Here is an 18,594-nt window from a genome sequence, read left to right on the forward strand (position 1 = left end):
TAAACTTAAAGCAACATAATGTAACGGTTTTAAGATAAAAGAAAAGCTTCAAAATCATTTTTGATGGTACAGTGTCTTGTAATGCAGCTTTTCCACCAAAATTAGCGGGTCTATAAGGGTTTTTGTAAACGTGGGTGAACCTGCAAAAAATCGCCTATCGACACCACTCCCAGTTCTGACAGGCAAGGCAGTCCATCTGTAATTTTTATCTGAAGCGTTACGTTGAACGTAATATGTCAGAATTTAGCGTGTTCACCCAAGTCTTACGTTTAGATCAAAGCCGAGCCGAGCCAAGGTGATAAAAACATGTGTCTACTGCAGAGTCAATTGACCCGGGTGTAAATGTCAAGGGTACACATTCACATTGCACAAAAAAGCCTGATCTTAGTGGGTTTAAGTGGGATTTTTGACCAGTGGAAAAGGGGTGTAATAGGGTGAAAAGTGTCTCTGTCTCAGCCACGTCCCTCCCATCACTTGTTTCTGCACTATGTAACTTCTGACCGAGGGTAGGATCACAGCGTTACATACATGTTTACTTCAAGATACAAGTTTTCAAGACATAACACTGTTATGACGCAATGAGTTTTGTTTGCAGTTAGCACCTACATTACATCTGACAAATTGTTACAGACCTGGAATTTGTATTTATGACAGTGGTGCTGCACTCAAAAACGCCAAATTGCACGAATGCCAATTTCTACGTAATGTCGCGTCAAGGACTTTTTTGAAAAAAATACCCTATATATATATATATATATATATATATATATATATATATATATATATATATATATATATATATGTCAACTATCACTTTAATGTCTGTTTGTCAAACATGAAACTAGAGCAAAGAGATGCTTAGCTTCGTTTGAAGACCGCAGACAAATAGAGCCCGACCAATACACAATTCAATGGTCCCTCAAATGTGGTTATCAAACACAAAGCTATGTAATGGAGGCAGGATATTTTATAGTTTAACAATAACCTTACTGGCTACAATGACATCAGTGCATTGAAACAATTAACCTCAGTGGGAATATGAAATTAAAAGTTACCCCAACAATCGTTTTCTGCATTATAATCTAAAAATAAAGTTTTCATATCAGCACATATTGGACAACATTTATGCCAATACCACCGTATCTGCGATAGGCCAAAATTGTATATAAACTTATATATCGGTTGGGCTCTAAGAACAAGGGTAGACAGCTGCCTTGGCTCTATCCATACGTTAAAAAAACATCTGCATACCAGAAGATCTAATGCTAACTGGTCAACATGTTATAACTTGTTTCTTTAATCCACATAAAAACAGAAATATTAAACACTGATTTGTGCAATGAGTATTTTTTGGCCAGGCACAATCACTTCCTGGAGTCTCTACTGGTTGCTTGGCAATCCAACAGTGATGACAAGACTCAAACCAGTAACTGCATGAAATAGTTCCAGCACTTATCTCCCCCAAAGGTCCTATTTGTAAGAAAAAATGTTTTTTTTAGTCTCATTCCCAACTAGCCAAAAGCTGGTGCTTTATAATGGGCATCAGTAATTGACAAGTTGGGAATGAGACTCGAAAAACAACTTTTTCTTACAAATAGGACCTTTAAATATGAACCTAAATCAAATCCTTAAGCCCAACAAAGACAAGACTCTGAAAGTTTTGAGGACCGGCCAAATGGTGCCACTTTACAATATCCTCACACTGTAGCTCAAAAATTCAAGAGAAGTGCAAGAAGAACAAATCCACTTAAAACACTGCCCCTTTACCTAATGACACTATGACCTCAGCCACAAAAAAAATCTTGATAACTAACACCTTGAGGGGTTCGGCTTGGTAAAAAAGGAAAGTCCAGCTTGCTGGTCACATACTATCATATACTGGTTTGGTTTTTGGTTAGTTATTTCCTGTTTTATTTTGTAGTTATATCCTCTTGTGTCTTGTTGTCACTTTCTACTTCCTGCTCACTTTTGTTTCCTCCTGTGTTCCTGTGCTCCTCCCCAGCCTGATTTCCCCCCCTCACATCAGTCTCGTTAGCACTGCCCTGTACCCAGTGTCTCACCTGCACCTCATGTCCTTGTTGGTTTAGTTTGTAATTAAGCCTGTTGTTCCTTATTCTTTGATGGTTTGTCTGTTGTCGTCCTCATGGCCTGTTTCATGGTCCTTGTGCATTCCCTGTGTTCCTGATTAATTCCTGTGGTTTTCTGGTTTGTCCTTAGTTTTTGTATTTTCCTCTGTCTGCCTTTTTGTTGCTTGCCATTTTATTGTTTATGTTTTTTTGTTAGATTTTGGATTTTTGGATTTTGGACCTGCCTGCCTGTGAGTCTTGTGTTTGGGTCCTTAATGTGTAACTGTGACACGCACACACTGATCCCGACTGAAATCCGTCTAATGTATGCATACCACACAATGCAAGTGCACACATTTTTAAACTGTTAGCATAATACTGTGCACACACTGTTTTGCTAACCAGACTTTATCTCTATGCAAACCTGCCCTCCCAGCACCTTGTTATTCCTGTGCAGTGCCAACCTGCCTGCCTGACAGTGGAGCAAGATTCAGCCAGTCTAGTCAGCTCTTGTTAAATGATACATCACTTACTGCACTGTCTACACACACACACAGACACATGCATCCATATACATTTCAAGTGCAAACACATATATGCAAACAGTATGATACATACTCAATAAACCATGGAGTTAAAACCGAGGTGCAAACCTTGTATGAATTGATACGTGACATTAACCATCAATTTGTGTGAATAATAAACTCTGTTGCATGGAAGCTATCTTAGATCTGATATGTTAATAGTTACCAATGCACATGTATGCTCACTTTTGTAGCAAATATGCACGCTTGCAAGTTGTGCAAAAAATGTTTATGCCAGAATATTCTCTGTAAAGCTGTAAGCTGTAAAATTCACTGTATTTATGATGTGTCTGTACCTCATTGTGTGGCTGTGGTGAGCAGGGGTTTATCCACAGCCACACTGCAGCTTATATAAGAGTTAAAACTTTAAAAAGCGAGAATTATTTGGTTAATTGGCAAACAGTCTGTGTGTGTGTGTGTGTGTGTGTGTGTGTGTGTGTGTGTGTGTGTGTGTGTGTGTGTGTGTGTGTGTGTGTACCGGTCTCTAAGGCTGTATGAGCTGGGCTCGGAACAGGTTATGCCTTCCCTCCTCATATTTCTCCTCAGGCCCCTCATTTACTTGCTGCTTGTACCAGCACCTGAGAGCAGATTATTGTTTAGGAGACTTGCAGCAGAACAGGCAGAGTAAGTAGATCTCCTCTCCTCTGGTCTAATCTAATCAAATTTGATGTTTCTAAACACACAGCAGCTGGCTAAAGGCACAGCGATGATACCCTCGGAACAAAGCCCACGCTTGTTGTTGGAGACTCACCTAAGCTCCAATTCCTGCCTCAATTTAGCATTCTCTCCCTGAAGCTTAACGCTGAAAAAACAACAGGAAAGCAATTTAACGGCCTTACACTGTGAGTGTGTGCCTAGGTGTCTACGCGTATTACCCTCAAAATTGTTCATGTCTGTTCAGCAGACATCCTCTGTGGTCTGATGGGGGCAAGTCTCCCGTGGTCCCCGCTCTGCAACAACACGGTAAGGGAAATTCAAACACCAAGAGACAGATCTGACATAAACAACCTTTTCAAAATATCTTGGCCTTCTGAAAATATTTCTCCATCTCTTTACAAACATGCATCACTTGTCTAACAATGTACAGAAGTAAACAATAGTAACATGGCCTTTGCTGTACATTTGCTGCTCAGAGATCAGTTGAGTTTTCACTGTTCACTACAATAAAACTCAATTTTCTAAAGATCTAACATGTTTTTAAAACAGCTTTGGGTCTATATAGGATTGGGTGATGGTAGATATACTAAAACTTTTAAGCTTTCATGCATTATTAAAGCATCATGTGTGATGTCTTTCTTTATGTGAATGAAATAACAGGGGGAAGGGCTGCTAGCTTTGATACACTAGGTGTACATCAAGCATAGAGATCACTTTACTTCAGTCAGTGCTGCAAAGGTCCTTTCATCACTTTGACCTATCCAGCTCTCACTTTCATCTTACGCTAACGAGGGGCTCATTAATTTCTTATCAAAGGATCTTGATTTACTGCAGGTCCGCTGAGGATATTCAGCCCTCTATACACAGAAAGTGGATGGGGTCATCACATTTTACACAATACATGAGTGCTCACATAAACACACGAGGTGACGGTGCCTCTGAACATTTGGGGCACTGTATAATCAGATGTATTAAATTTTATACAGCCCAGACTGGGCTGAAGAAAAAAAGAGATGAAGGAGAAAAAAGATGGAGTGGTATGAAGAGTGAAAAGAGAGCTGCTTTGTGTTAAAGCATGGCAAAATGGTCCCTCGCACACGCACACACACATCTGGAAAGAAGACACTATCTCACTGTGTGTTGTGAGTAAGTGTGTGTGAGTGTGTGCTTTTGTGCATGCGCGTGCAGGAATGGCCGTTCCGCCACGTTCCAGATAATTCCACACACAGTCGGCTCCACACTCTCCTTCTATACTCCCGGCCTAGCTCGATTAACACACCATCGGTCACTCTGGTCCATGCTTGTGTGTAACTGTCCAGACTCAGTGAAACAGGCGACTGCGCCTGTCTGTCATAGGCTGTTTAACAAGAAATTCTGCCTCCAGACCTTCAATCTGCAGCTCCTGAGAGCCAGCGGAGCAAACCACAAGTTTTATCAGTAAAAAACACACTCTGCCTGTCAGCTAAATCACTTACTCTAACCATTAAAACCATTACAACATATATTTATATATATATAAATGTAGCTGTGCTATTTTGGCAGCAGGATATCAAAAGAATTCCTGTGACAAATTGAGTTCCGGGATGATATGATAAACTAATCAGAATCAGATTTGGTGTGTTATTACTAGTATCTGATTATGGTTATCATGTGCTCCCATTCGCCTTCAGCATGGAATGATAAAATCAAAGATGACGTGAACAGGAAAATTTGTGTATCGTTAAAACAAACAGAAATTTGTGTCCTCAGATAAGCTTGAACGATAACTTTCATAGCTTATTAAGAATCAAAACAACTTTGATGATATCTGCAGAATCTTTCCATACATTTCAATGCTTTTAGGCATCACACTCCAGGGTGATCTGCTGGATTGACTGCATTCATTAAAAAGATCATTTTAATATGATCAGCATGTGTTAAATTCAAAATGAGAATTTCAAACCATGTTTTGCTGTCAAGACTTTCAGCTGAAAAGCATCTATGGTCTTTTTAACAATGTGGGACAGAGCTGCAAGCTGAAATAACAAATCCTGGGGTTCAGTTAACATACAGCCAACAGTGTTACTGCCCTCTAACACTCAACCTGAGCCTGTTAGAAACACAACGTCTGCCTCATATTGCAAAAACACTTCAGCTCAAACAAAAGACCAGGTGCACATTCAGGAGGGAAATTATTCTGTTTCAATACTTGACTTAAATCAGAGACAACAAAGGTCCATATGAGACAAAAGACAGCAGCTTAGCAGCTACAGTAATCTGCCTGTGTCACAGTGCCATCTAGCTTTTAAATTAAGAATTGCAAAGACATTTTCTGCAGTTAAATAATTGATAATCACTTTAATGTTCTTGTGTTCTTGTTTTAGTGTTCTGTAAAATCAAATTAACAAAATTGTATTATATAACAGTCGAGTAAAGAGGAGAATCATTTAGATTCATTCTACTATAATAACTCATAAAGGCTTCTAATGTTACATTTTTGTATATTCTGTGTTTAAAGCATGCTCTGTCTATTCTGTGGTCATTTTGGTGGCTAGTTTGTGGTGCTGTTACTGTATTACTCAATTATATTACAATGTATAATACTTATTTGCGTCAACCGTGACGCAGTGCTGCGAGTGTTAATAACTGTTTGAAACAAACGTTCAGTAGCACCTACACACAGAAAGTGACTCACACAGAAAGTGACTCACACAGAGCTCATGTTCTCGTCTTACTCTCTCTGTAATAAACTTAGAAATGGTGGAGTAAATTAATGACTAATAAAGGAGCCAATTCAATTTGAGGCTCGTCAGTAATATCACACAAAGGTCAGTAAAACACCTTGGCTTGTGCACATTTTTGTTTAGTTGCACGCACACACACACTCAAGCACAGCATGCCTGGCCGCTGGACACAGGCACTTGCTGAACCGCAGAATGTTAAATAAACCAATGGAGGAATTCCACTGAGTCAACACAGCCTGTGGAAGTGGAGAGCTCACTCTGTGTGTGTGTGTGTGTGTGTGTGTGTGTGTGTGTGTGTGTGTGTGTGTGTGTGTGTGTGTGTGTGTGTGTGTGCTGTGAGTTGAACAGAGTGGTGTCTGTCACAGGGCAGTCCTGAGTAAACACACACACATAGACACACACTCTCACTCTGTTTAGAACCTGCCTGCCCGTGGAATGCACAGAATCCAGCTGCTATGGCAACAGAAACCTGCCAGTAAATCTCTGTTTAACACCTCTCTCTCTAACACACACACACCTGACCTCCAGGTTTCCTGCAGCATCATTATAGATGTATTTCTTTCATTTTATGATATCATGTTGAAGACTTTATTGTCCCTGATGGGAACTCATTTTGGACTCAGAGCACTGCTGCTCTGTCATGATTAACAATAAAACACGCAAAAGTCAATAGAGCAACGAGCTGTTGAATAACACTTTCACAATAAATAACAATATGGAACATGTTCAAACGTCCACACATCATCCCCAAATATCTGTGTCTTCCACAAGTCTTTTACATCCATAAGCCTTGTTTACAGCGTCACAACCCTGAAACTCCTGCAGCTACATAAAATTAAGCCATCATTCGTTGTTTTCCTTTACACCAGTGCTTTTTATGTCTTCTGTGAAAATTCCCATCCAGCAGTGACAATAAAGAAATGTTTCAGTACCCCTGCAGCCAACAACACATACTTATCCCTATCCATACTTAGACCCTTTGCCCAGGTGTGACCAATAACTTAATGACGGCTCCAATCTATTAAGTGTCCCAGTGGAACTAGCCTGCCTGAACAGAACGCAGCCGTCATTAATGTTATAAATCCCACCTGTGCTTTGACAAGTCTGCTGTGAAACCCAACTGGTATAATTCCTTTGTTTACCAAAATGTATATTTTTTTGTCCATATTTTTTTCATTGGAGACTGATGAAATCCAAGAAACATTTTTCATTAAAGGACCCTGCACATATGGCACATCCACTCGAGTATTTTCAATCACTTGGCTGATGGCTGATTAGATCTCTGCTTAGGTTGTGTTGGGTGAAGCTGTGCACTGAACACTGCCCCGCCCTAACAGGTGCAACATGAGGAGACTGAGGTAGATATCAATCAAGAACAGTTTGTGCATGCCAAAACTGTGCTGAGCAGAGGTCTAATCAGGCAACAATTTTTGGGGGATTTTTTTGCACTGAACCCTCAGATATGGTAATAGATATGTAATGGAGGCAGGAGGCCGGATATTTCACAGTTTAATAATAAACTTCAGGGTCCAAAATGACATCAATGCACTGGAACAATAATTTAAGAATTATTAAATACCCCAAGAATCTTTTTTTGCATATCATACATACATCTTAGTATATATACACCAATTCTGATATATCTGCTTAAGGCCAATATTGGCCAACCGGTATAATGGTCTGGCTCTGATGAGTAGGGGCTTTAATATTTGACTGCTGTCTCTAAGTTCCATATACAATAATGAAGGGACACAATTAAGTATGCTCAAAAAAGTCAGTATGTAAACTGAAAGCACCTGATTTTTGTTAGGGCTGTTTAGTATCTGTCAGTAAACATGTTGCAGTATATTGTGGTGCTTTTAGTACACAATTAGTAAGTAAGTGGATTGTGTATGTATAGTTCATACTGTAGGTTATGCATTTAGTTGTTAGAGTAAAATTGGGATACACTCTGTAAAATAAAAGCAGGGTTAAAAGTCATACTTGAGTAAAAGTAAATCAAAATATTAATTAGCCAGAATGTGTGACAGTCACCCATACGAAAAATACTAGTATTATTATTTAAGTATTATTCTTACACTTCATACTTAAGTATCTAATATTAAATGCACTTAAGTATCCAAAGTAATTTTCTGTATTAGAAAATTACAAGTAAAAGTAAAGCAATGCTTTTTTTTTACATGTCGACCGATTATCAGCTCAGATGTCCAGCATTTTTCTAATTAATGGAGTCAGTGTTTTTTTAATCCGATTGCCAATAAAATAAGAAATTTGAAAAACGTGGTACTTTGGCTCTGATGCAGCATGCAAAGTAAGTAGTCACTCAAAATATCAAATAAATGTAGTAGAGTAAAAGTACAATTATGGCTCCAAAATGTAGTGAAAATAGAAATACTCAAGTAAAATACAAGTACCTCTACATTGTACTTTAGTTGGCCGGTACTTAAATATAGACCACCAAGTTACATTCCATCACTGTACAATAGTACTTTTTCACAGCAGACATTTCTACTTGTCATGGCAGGAAAAGTCCAGGTGGATATACTATCATTAATGATGGCTCCAGCAGCGACCATGTGGTTAGTTTCACCTTTGTGTGTCAAGTTAAGTCAATGAAAAGGTCAACTGCGATGAAAGAGACGCAAAATTTCAAACTAGGCGGTACACTACTGTATACATTATAAACTTTACATATACTTTTTTTGTTTTCCATCTCATTAATAGCGTCAGACATAGCTAACATACCTTGTGCACAATCTTGTGTCTTGTATTCCAGGTACCATGTATTACCATATCATATCAACATGACGTCAGACGTAAAACTGAAGTGACGTACTCTGCGTTCCTCTCCGCTCCGAGAACTTCCGCCTTGCACGTGTGTTTACTAAAAATGTGGACAGTTGAGCTTTAGAAGAAATTGTGACAATATTATAACACACTTACTGTTTTTGCACCGGTTAAAACATGGGGAAGCTGAATGTTGTGGTGTTGAGATACTTATCTCGAGATGACTTCCGGGTCCTCACAGCGGTAAGTAGCGAGCTGTTCTTACCCAGCTGAGTTAGCCTGTGCTAAGCTAGCTTTGGTCTGACGCTAACCCACCATGAGCCGACGTTACAGTACAGATGATATGCCACCCTTGCAGTGGGTAAAACAACGTTTACTCTTGTCAGTTGGGTGTTTAATAACGTTAATAAAGCACAAATCAACATACAACGTATGAATATTTGGTTACAAGTTTGTTATAACCAGCAACAGCTAGCTATAACATTACTTCATCATAGTCTATATTCTTAGTAAGGATCTTTTTCCCTTTCAGTTTCTGTTCTTCCCGCTTTGAAAGATAGCTTGTCTTATGTCTTGCGCACATAATGTTCATTTAATGTGATGTATAGTGCTGTAATCATTAATCTTGTCCATACTGGCTCTGAAGAGTTCACATCCTAAAGTGATTTCACTGTAAGTGATGGGGACAAAATCCACAGTCCTCGTTCTGTGCCAGAAATATATTCCTAGTTTTATCTAAAACTAGTTTGTATTAGATGAATCAAGTAGATATCTTCCCAAGTCACAGTCTTTTCAGTGTGAAATCCCCGGTATGTGTTTCACCAGATACTGTTTACATGCAGTGCTCATCTCATTTCAATTCATCTTGCAGCATATATAACCCTGTTGCTTCAGCAGCACTCGAATAATTAGATTACCTCCTGTGAACTTCCCCTCTCGCAGGTTGAAATGGGGATGAAGAACCATGAGATTGTCCCAGTTAGCCTCCTGTCCTCCATCGCTAGCCTCAAACACGGCGGCTGCAACAAGATCCTCAGAGAGCTCGTCAAACACAAGCTCGTGGTCTATGAACGCAGCAAGAGTAAGAAAACACGCAAAAATACTTGCTGAATTTCATTAGTCCTGGTACAGATGGTACATATAGGTTATTTTTCTAATGTGGCATGTGTATGTTGATTTCAGCTGTGCAGGGCTACAGGTTGAACTATGGAGGATATGACTACTTGGCTCTGAAGACCTTGTGCGCCAGAGAAGTGGTCATTTCAGTCGGCAACCAGATGGGTGTGGGTAAAGAGTCAGGTAAGACCGACAATCACATTCATTGTGCACATACTGTATATCTATTTATATAGCCACCTCTCATTTGGCCTGCATGATTTAGTTGAAATCAATCGCATGATACCACTCCTTTTTTATTGATATGTACAGTATCATAATATGGTTCACACAAGTAAACTCAAGTGTGGAATATTTAAACTTCTAAATATTTTATTTCAACATATTTTCACAGCAGGTTTCCAGGCTGCTTAGCCAAGGTCAGAAACCATCTTGTGCTTATGGTAATACAAATATGTATTTGTGTTTACCTGTAGATATCTATATTGTGGCAAGTCCAAACGGGGAGCAGTATGCTCTGAAGCTTCACAGATTGGGTCGCACCTCCTTCAGGAACCTGAAGAACAAGAGAGATTACCACAAACACAGGAAGAACATGTCCTGGCTCTACCTCTCTCGCCTTTCTGCCATGAAGGAGTTTGCCTACATGAAGGTAATGGAACAAATCAGAGAACATATGTAAGTTATTTGAAATAGGAAGAAAATGTCAGCAGCAATTCATAAGATGTGCAGTAGGAATCCAGTCTTGTGTGATGCATCTTTTGACTCATCTACTAATTTTTCAGGCATTGTATGATCAGGGTTTTCCTGTTCCCAAACCTGTGGACTACAACAGACATGCTGTAGTGATGGAGCTCATCAATGGATATCCACTGTATGTAAACTAGCCGTCCTGCTTTCTTGCATTACGTATTACACCATACCCACCCTCTGTTTCTTATGTAATTTGTGTGAATCCCCCCATCAGGTGTCAGGTGCATGAACTTCAGGATCCATCAGCCCTGTACAGCGAGTTCATGGAGCTCATAGTCAAACTGGCCAATCACGGCTTGATTCATGGAGACTTCAACGAGTTCAACCTCATGTTGGACGACCAGGACCACATAACCATGATTGACTTCCCTCAGATGGTGTCCACCTCACATCCTAACGCTGAATGGTTGGTGCCTCATTTATAAAACTGAAAATTACTAATGAACTCCCAAAATTAATAAAGCAAGTGTGATTATGTTCACTTTCCAATTTTTTATTTTCAGGTATTTTGACAGAGATGTCAAATGTATCAGAGATTTCTTTGCAAAACGATACAATTATGAAAGCGAGCTCTTCCCAACTTTCAAAGACATCAGGTAACTGCTCATTTATGTTTTGGTGAAAATTACACTCTTGAAATACAAAGAAAACTATATTGGTGTGCATTTAAGACATGTACAAAAAACATTTTTCTTAGTGTGACCATGGAAAATTTGCATCATTAATACTTTTGAATTTCTACATTCACTTGAAATAAATTCTTACATGATGTTTTGTTGTCACTGAACTTTGTTCCTACAGGCGGTCTTGTTCTCTCGATGTTGCAGTCTCAGCTAGTGGCTTCACCAAAGATCTGGAGAGAGATGCCGCATTGCTACACCCAGCTGGACCTGAGGGAGAAGATGATGATGATGACGATGATGATGATGATGATGATGAAGAGGAGGAGGGCGATGATAAAGAGGAATCAGACAAGAAAGAAGAAAAAGAAGAAGAGAGCTTCGACATGGAGGAATATAAGCATGCAATGCTGGAACTGGAGGGTCTAAAAGTCAGCGACACAAGTACAGATATACAAAATGAGGACAACAAGAGTGAAACAGGGGAAGAGCAAACAGAGACTGAGACAGAGCCAACTTCTCAAATTAATGAAGAGACCGCGGAGAACTTGGAGGAAGATTTGAATGAGGCAGAGGATGAGTGTCCAGAGTTGTCAGACCTCTCTTACGCCAACAAAGAGTTTAAACCATTCAGGTAAACCTAATGGAAAGTTAACATAATCCAATACCCGAATAGAAACAGATTTGATGAGATAATGCTGAATCTGAGTACACAACCTCCAGCTGTGGTACAGATCCAACAAATATTTGTAGGTCTGTTAATGGGAATGTCTGGTAACTTGAGACATTTAACAAAAATATAACAGTAAATTTCTGTGCTTGGTTTAAAATGTATTGTGTTTTCTCCTGCAGAGACTCAGACAGTCTTCTACACATGGCAGAGCACAGGAGGATGAGGACAGACAGTGAAGGCACAATGGGAAGCGTAGGGAGCTGTTCTACCATACCACCAGTAAGAAAAACACACACATCATTAAAAAGTTTGACAAATTGGACATTTCTTCAAGCATTGAAGCAATCCCGTTTTAGACACAACTGGAATGGCCTGCAGGAGTTGCTAAAGAGCTTTTTACATTTCACATTGTCCAGGATTGTGACAGGTGTAGCAGAGAAAACATATCCACATGCTGTTGTGTCTGCCTTTCAGAGACAGACAGCGCTGCATTCATCTGTAGTAACCTGCTGTCCTTGTTTTTGTGTGTCCTGTAGGAGGTAGTCCGTCAGAAGGTGCGGAGGCAGCTCACCAAGCAGCAGAAGGCGGCGCAGAGGAGACGTCTACAGAAGGGAGAGGCCAACTTGGTGACCAAATCAAGGAGAGAGAACGAAAATAACATCAAGTCTAGTATGGAGACTGCCTCCTTCTGGGGATAAACAGGACTGCAGCGGTGGACAACATGCTTTTAGTTTGGTTAACATGTATACTGTGTTGATCCTCTGCTCCTTTGTCTGGAGAGTTTCTGTTGGAACTGCAGTGAACTATCACGTTCAACACACAGTCTAATGTAAATATCGACTACTTATTATAATGAAACTGTATGATTGATCATTAAAACATTTAAACAATACAGATAAGGTGTGTTTTTCTCTGTTATTTCAAAAGAATTGTTTAACAAATGAGTTAAAAAACATTTCTTCTGCCAGTGATAAATATGTTTGCACAGTGAGCACATTCTTCTTAATCAGTTCTCTCATATCAACCTTCACAATGGCTACAGAAGCCAGAAAACCATTGAGTAACTTTTGTCATTGTAGTTTCAAGTTCATTCTAGGTCTATGTATGCTGCTGACAGAATGACTAATGTGGGTGTGGATTTAAGGTTCAAGCAAGTTCATGGGGAGCTTTTATTCACGCTAAACTCCAGTCAATCAAAGGCCTCCAACTATTATGGAAATTTGAATAGATTGCTACCTCCACTCACTGCAACCAATCAAAAAACACAACTCCCACATGCATGTGGGAACATACATGCTTCAGAACCAAAATACATTCAGCGTTATATGGAGCGCCAATTGGACATATATACCTTGTTCTCTCTGTCACTCTGACATGACTCAATAGAGAGTGAGACATGACATGTTAGAGATGAGAGAGCAGAGCAATTGGGAGCTAAGAAACCACTTTTTTTCCCTCAGAATTTGGTTCATTTATGTGTAAGAGGCTTTCAGGGAGCGGGTGAATTCAGACTTGAACAATGCCCATTCATATTGAAGAGGATGAATGGAGCTCAGACCCCGGGCTCTGTGGCCTCAAATTAGTATGTGAAGTCAAAAGTATCCTACCCCCACTCATCTCAGACACTACATATTGGGTAAGACTGTCCTTTAGATGTTGCTCCTTCATATAAAAATAAGCATCCAGTGATATACCACAAAACTATTCTTATTTTTCCTGTTCCTCAATGATGATTGTGCTGTCTGTGGTTCAACCTACCAACTTTATGCAGGTCTGCGTTCAGGGATTAGCCAGCTGCACAGCCCAAAGGGAGGGGCTCAGCATTCCAGCTCTGCACCGCTGTGTGTGTGTGCATGTGTAGAAAGAGTGAGGGGCCCTCTGAGCTAATTGGCAGCAAGGGTGACAAAGGTGGTCTGCTTCAAAAGCAAAACCCTGGTGAGATGTTCACACAGGAGAGGAGGAGGGGGGAGAAAGCGGTTTAGGAGGTGGAGAAAGAGAGTTCAGAAGTGGCTTTCAGATTTTGAGTTTATTCTTCATGATGTTCCCATCCTGAGCTGTGATGGCTGTGGTGGATGCTCATTTCTAGGGTCATGCGTGGTGTTTTGATGGACTATTTTGATGAGAAGCAGTTGACTAAACGTGTCTGAGGCCAGGCCGCTGTGGAAGAAAACGCTGGATGAGGATGAGTAAAGTGAAAATGGAGGAGAGTATGATGTCATACCTGTCACAAAGTGAGACTGACACCAGCCCAAACGACTGTGAGTAACTAAGAAACTTAATGTTACTTTCATATGGAAAGAGACACATCTTTGTTTTAAATGTAAGAATCAAACTTACCAACTGTGTTTACCAGTGATGACCTGACAGTGATGCATTAAAATAATTTGATAAAAACCAGGCAAGAAGTTAACTGTTGTCTCATAATTTTGTTGTATTTCCTCCAACAAGTGTCAGTCAAGTTACCCCTGTTGCAATAGACTGAGCTGTAGTGAATTATTTGGCACACAGTGGAGGACACAGGAAGTGTTTAAACTGATTTCAGGGTCAGGAAAAGCTCAAGGTTCAAAATGCTGATTCATGTAAGTTATGGGAGGTACTTGAAGCTCCTGATTCTACTTTAATAAAAACTGTCTGGGAATGCTGATTTATAGATGTCAGGTTTACACATTACAGGTTAAAGACGCTTCTTTTTAAAGGTTTTCTCAAAATGTGACTCAAACAAAAACTTTCACCTCTGATATTACTTACAGAGACACTACAGGTGAATAGGGTAAGGATGTTGACTACTTACATTAAATCAATTACTTATTTATTTATTTTTCCTGAAATGTAATGAATAAATATGCAAATGATTCATTATCTAATTAAATATGCAACCATTTGCATGGATTTCCATAAAAGAAGACAACATTAGCATTTCATTTTGTTGACATATATGAGTCAATGGCTTTTACAGAGAGAATTTGGGATTTTTTTTTTTAATCAATCCATAAATCAGGAAATACTGCCAACAAACAAAAATCTATTTCACTGTAATCAGGCGATGAATTATATATGAACAAACCCCCTCTTTAAAAACTGGAGCATATGGTGTGTAAGTGCTACTGAAGAGAGTTTTGGCTCAGAGTATAAGAATAACAAGTCATTTTGAGAAAACATAGACATAAATAAACAATATCAAACAAAATAAGTCATAGATTTCCACATGAAACTTCCCCAGTTGATTACTTATTAGACATTTTTTTGTGTTGAAAGTTTTCTGACATTTTAAACGAGTGCACCTAATTAAACATGCACTAATTTGCATACATTTTCTGAACAGAAACCTGAACTAAAATAAACACCTAAATGTGTATTTTGGACATTTTCTTCCCAAACATGTTTTTATCTGTAGTGTCTCTCCAGCTGATTATTGCCTGCTGCTTCATGTATGCTTTCAGTGCTGTCAGTCCTGTTTTTGACATGCATCCTTATTACATGTGTACAGTGAATGTCGTGGCCATGCTCCATAACTTCTGGGAGCAGAGGCAGATGAGCCAGTCAAATCGCTCCATCGGTGAATCTGATGGTTCTGTTGGGGACACAGCCATCAAGACAGAGAGCCTGCTGCTGTACGAGTCTGCACCGTCCCCTGGTCCCCCATACATCTGCTACGTCACCCTGCCTGGAGGAAGCTGCTTTGGCAACTACAAGGTGTGTTTATCATCACCAGTGCTGTCTGGCAGGATCTCTACACTTTGCACTGTGTGAACTTACACCAGTTATCCTTCGTGTGAAACTGGAAATATCACCATCATGTGGTGAGCACACATAGTTGACCAAACATAAGCAAAAAGGGTTGTTAAAAAACATGATGCAGGTGATGTTTGTGTCTTGACAGTTTATTATACAACCTAAATGGATAGTACATCCACTGATTCAAATTAACTATTAGTCTCTATGCATACATGGTAACAAAACTTTATAATCTGTAATCGCTTCTCTTCATTTTGCTACAGCAGCAACAGCCCCCAGAATCCATTTTTTTAAAAGTCAGAGGCAGGCACTCAGAAGCAAAAGGTCATTCAGTGGCGATAAACACAGTCACGTAGACTTTTAGGGTTGTTTTAAATTGATGTCATTCTGTTAAATGCCTATCAATGGGCTCATTGTGACCCAGACAGCAGCCCCCAGCTCATAGAAGGCATGTGATTGGTTTTTTGTGAATACCTCTCGTGTCCTAATCTCATTGGTGATTTGAGTTCTGATCCCATGATTAGCTGTAATGAAGTGTAAAATCATCAAAATGGAACTAAGACTGGGTGCCCGTTTGAAGACAGAACTTATTGGCTCAAAGTCAGTCAACCCGAGGCTCAATACATATCAGCACACACTGTGAGAAAGTTTCACATCTTTTCTCTTTCTTTTTCCACTCTTTGTAACATTTTAACCCTTCGTGTTCATTATCTCTCATCCTCAGGTGTGTGACACTCAGGCAGAGGCACGGAGGGACGCAGCTCGCGTGGCTCTGATGAACTCACTTGTGAACGAGCTGCCATGTCGACGCATCAGCCCTCAGTTCATCACTCAGAGTCTGCAGCAGGCCGCAACAGACAGTGCTGTGAGTGTGAGCCAGTGCCGACACAGTATTACCCCTTTCAGACTGTAGCTATGACACAGAAGGAGAGTGTTTAGTCTAACATGAATGTTGGCTCTGTTAAGGTCTCTATTGAAGACGCATGTGATTCAAGCACCAGTATAGGAACCTACAGTTTGCTGCTCCACTCCTACATAGGAAGGACCATGCTGGAGTTCCAGGTAAAACATAAAGCCAAGGCTCATTTTGCAAAATGCTATTTTTCTTGTAGCAGTGCTCATAAATCATGTGGAGTCATGTGGTAATTTTGTGAAAGATCAATTTACTTCAAAGGATTTAAGCTTTTTGAAGTGCCGCTTTAAGCTTGGGGATCTAATATAGTCTATTTATAATTGGACCCCACGTTAAATTGTTATCATTTTACACACCTACATTTGGAATTATTAAGCCAAACATGACCAAAATTACAACTGGTGGGTGATAATTACATTCCCCGTTGTTATCATTACAGCTCTAGTCTGTTTTTGCTTATTTATTCACACTCCATCTCACTCTCAGTTAGACCCCAACAGGGAGTCCTGGTATGAAACACCTTATATTTCTACCTTTGTGTAAATAAGCCCACGTCTGCAGACAGAGGGCTATTAGCAGGAGGAAATGGGTTCATTATCATTCCTGCTAAAGCATGGCTCATAAAGATGAAACACTTCCAAGTAATACACACACCTCCATATGTGCGCACATGTACATACACAGAAAAAATACATTTGCACACACACCCTCAAATCTTTACACATATGGTATGCAGCCGTCTGCGTATCATTTATACATGCAGTCAATGCTGGAGCTGTCAGATAGTTTGTTTGTCAAGCAGATGAGCAAGTAGCATAAAGCAGATGCACAATTCGAAACAGAGCAAACAGGCCGGTAGGTACAACATGGACTTTGACCCCAGGCGACTAACGTGTCATATTTTCCATCTGTGTCTCATTAGGTTCATTTAATCTATAGACTCTCTCTGTTTAACACAAATGTCACTAGCTCTTAACACACGGCAGCTGTTCAGCCAGACAGTGTTTTATAAATCAGGATGAGGCCTACCTGGTGTGAAAAGATTTACAATATCTCTTCAAACCAATCATCCACAGTTTAGGTGTGACTTCAAGAAATGTTCACATAATATGTTATCTTTGTCGGACCTGTGTACACAGAGCTGGATGTGTGGGTTTGTTACTCAGGTCATTAGTTATATGGTTGTGCAAGACTCTCTCACTCTTTGTGTTTTATGTATTCTGAGGAGCTTTCCCTGTCCCTCTGTAGGAGATGATGACGATTTTTCAGTTGTTGCACTGGAACGGGACGCTGAAGGTTCTGAGGGAAAGGCAGTGCTCTCGACAGGTACAGGCCTTGCCAAGAATATATCTCATCCCTGGTGTCAGCTAACTTTGGTTGAGCATTTCAGTTATGCCTATTTTCCTTTCCTCCTACTCAGAGTGTGATTACCTATTACTCTCAGCGAGGACTTGATGAGTACATGCGCAGCAGCTTAGCTCTGGATTGGCTCGGACGGGAGCAAAGGTCACCGGGACGACTCGCAGAGGAGCTGCAGGTGGCGCAGAGGGAGCTGGTGTTGGCCAGGCGTCGAGGCATAGAGCTGCGCTTCTACAAGGAAAAGACGGAGATCCTCAGCTTGGCTCTGAGTCAAGCATACATTCACCACACACCCGAGGACTTCAGCCAGGTGCAGAGTCACACATACAAGCAAGAACAACTTCCTTTACACCCATTATACAGCCAGGACTCTGAAGTCCAGATAACCCCACCATGCAGTCCTTCACCAAGCCTCCATAAAAACACAAAACAAACAGTCTGTCAAACGTCTGGAAAACACATGCCCTCCAACAGTCCTTCGTCATGCTCACAGGAGACCTTTGTGCCTATAAATAACTTTGAATAGACTGAAGCAGAAGATGGGCTCTAAAACTTGACATTTGACTCTGTAAATAAGCTAAAAGTCTGTCATTTGAGATTTGACCTTT

The 18,594-nt window shown here is 40.1% G+C and overlaps 2 protein-coding genes across 2 annotated transcripts; both read left to right on the forward strand.

The window, feature by feature from the left end:
• Positions 1-8,900: 8,900 nt before the first annotated feature.
• Positions 8,901-12,871, forward strand: LOC140996651 (serine/threonine-protein kinase RIO2-like). The gene is made up of 10 exons (XM_073467104.1): positions 8,901-9,060; positions 9,760-9,898; positions 10,000-10,116; positions 10,410-10,585; positions 10,719-10,807; positions 10,901-11,092; positions 11,190-11,282; positions 11,488-11,940; positions 12,159-12,258; positions 12,516-12,871. Exons 1-10 carry the CDS (start codon positions 8,995-8,997, stop codon positions 12,675-12,677), a joined length of 1,587 nt encoding a protein of 528 aa, XP_073323205.1. The 5' UTR covers positions 8,901-8,994; the 3' UTR covers positions 12,678-12,871.
• A 1,284-nt stretch (positions 12,872-14,155) lies between these two features.
• On the forward strand, positions 14,156-18,512 carry LOC140996561 (protein limb expression 1-like). Its single transcript, XM_073466994.1, has 6 exons — positions 14,156-14,237; positions 15,467-15,672; positions 16,439-16,579; positions 16,681-16,776; positions 17,876-17,953; positions 18,048-18,512. The coding sequence occupies exons 1-6, from the start codon at positions 14,156-14,158 to the stop codon at positions 18,510-18,512; spliced, it is 1,068 nt and encodes a 355-aa protein (XP_073323095.1).
• Positions 18,513-18,594: the final 82 nt, after the last annotated feature.

This window comes from Pagrus major, chromosome 5 (genome assembly GCF_040436345.1).
Source record: "Pagrus major chromosome 5, Pma_NU_1.0".
NCBI classification, from domain to species: Eukaryota; Metazoa; Chordata; class Actinopteri; order Spariformes; family Sparidae; genus Pagrus; species Pagrus major.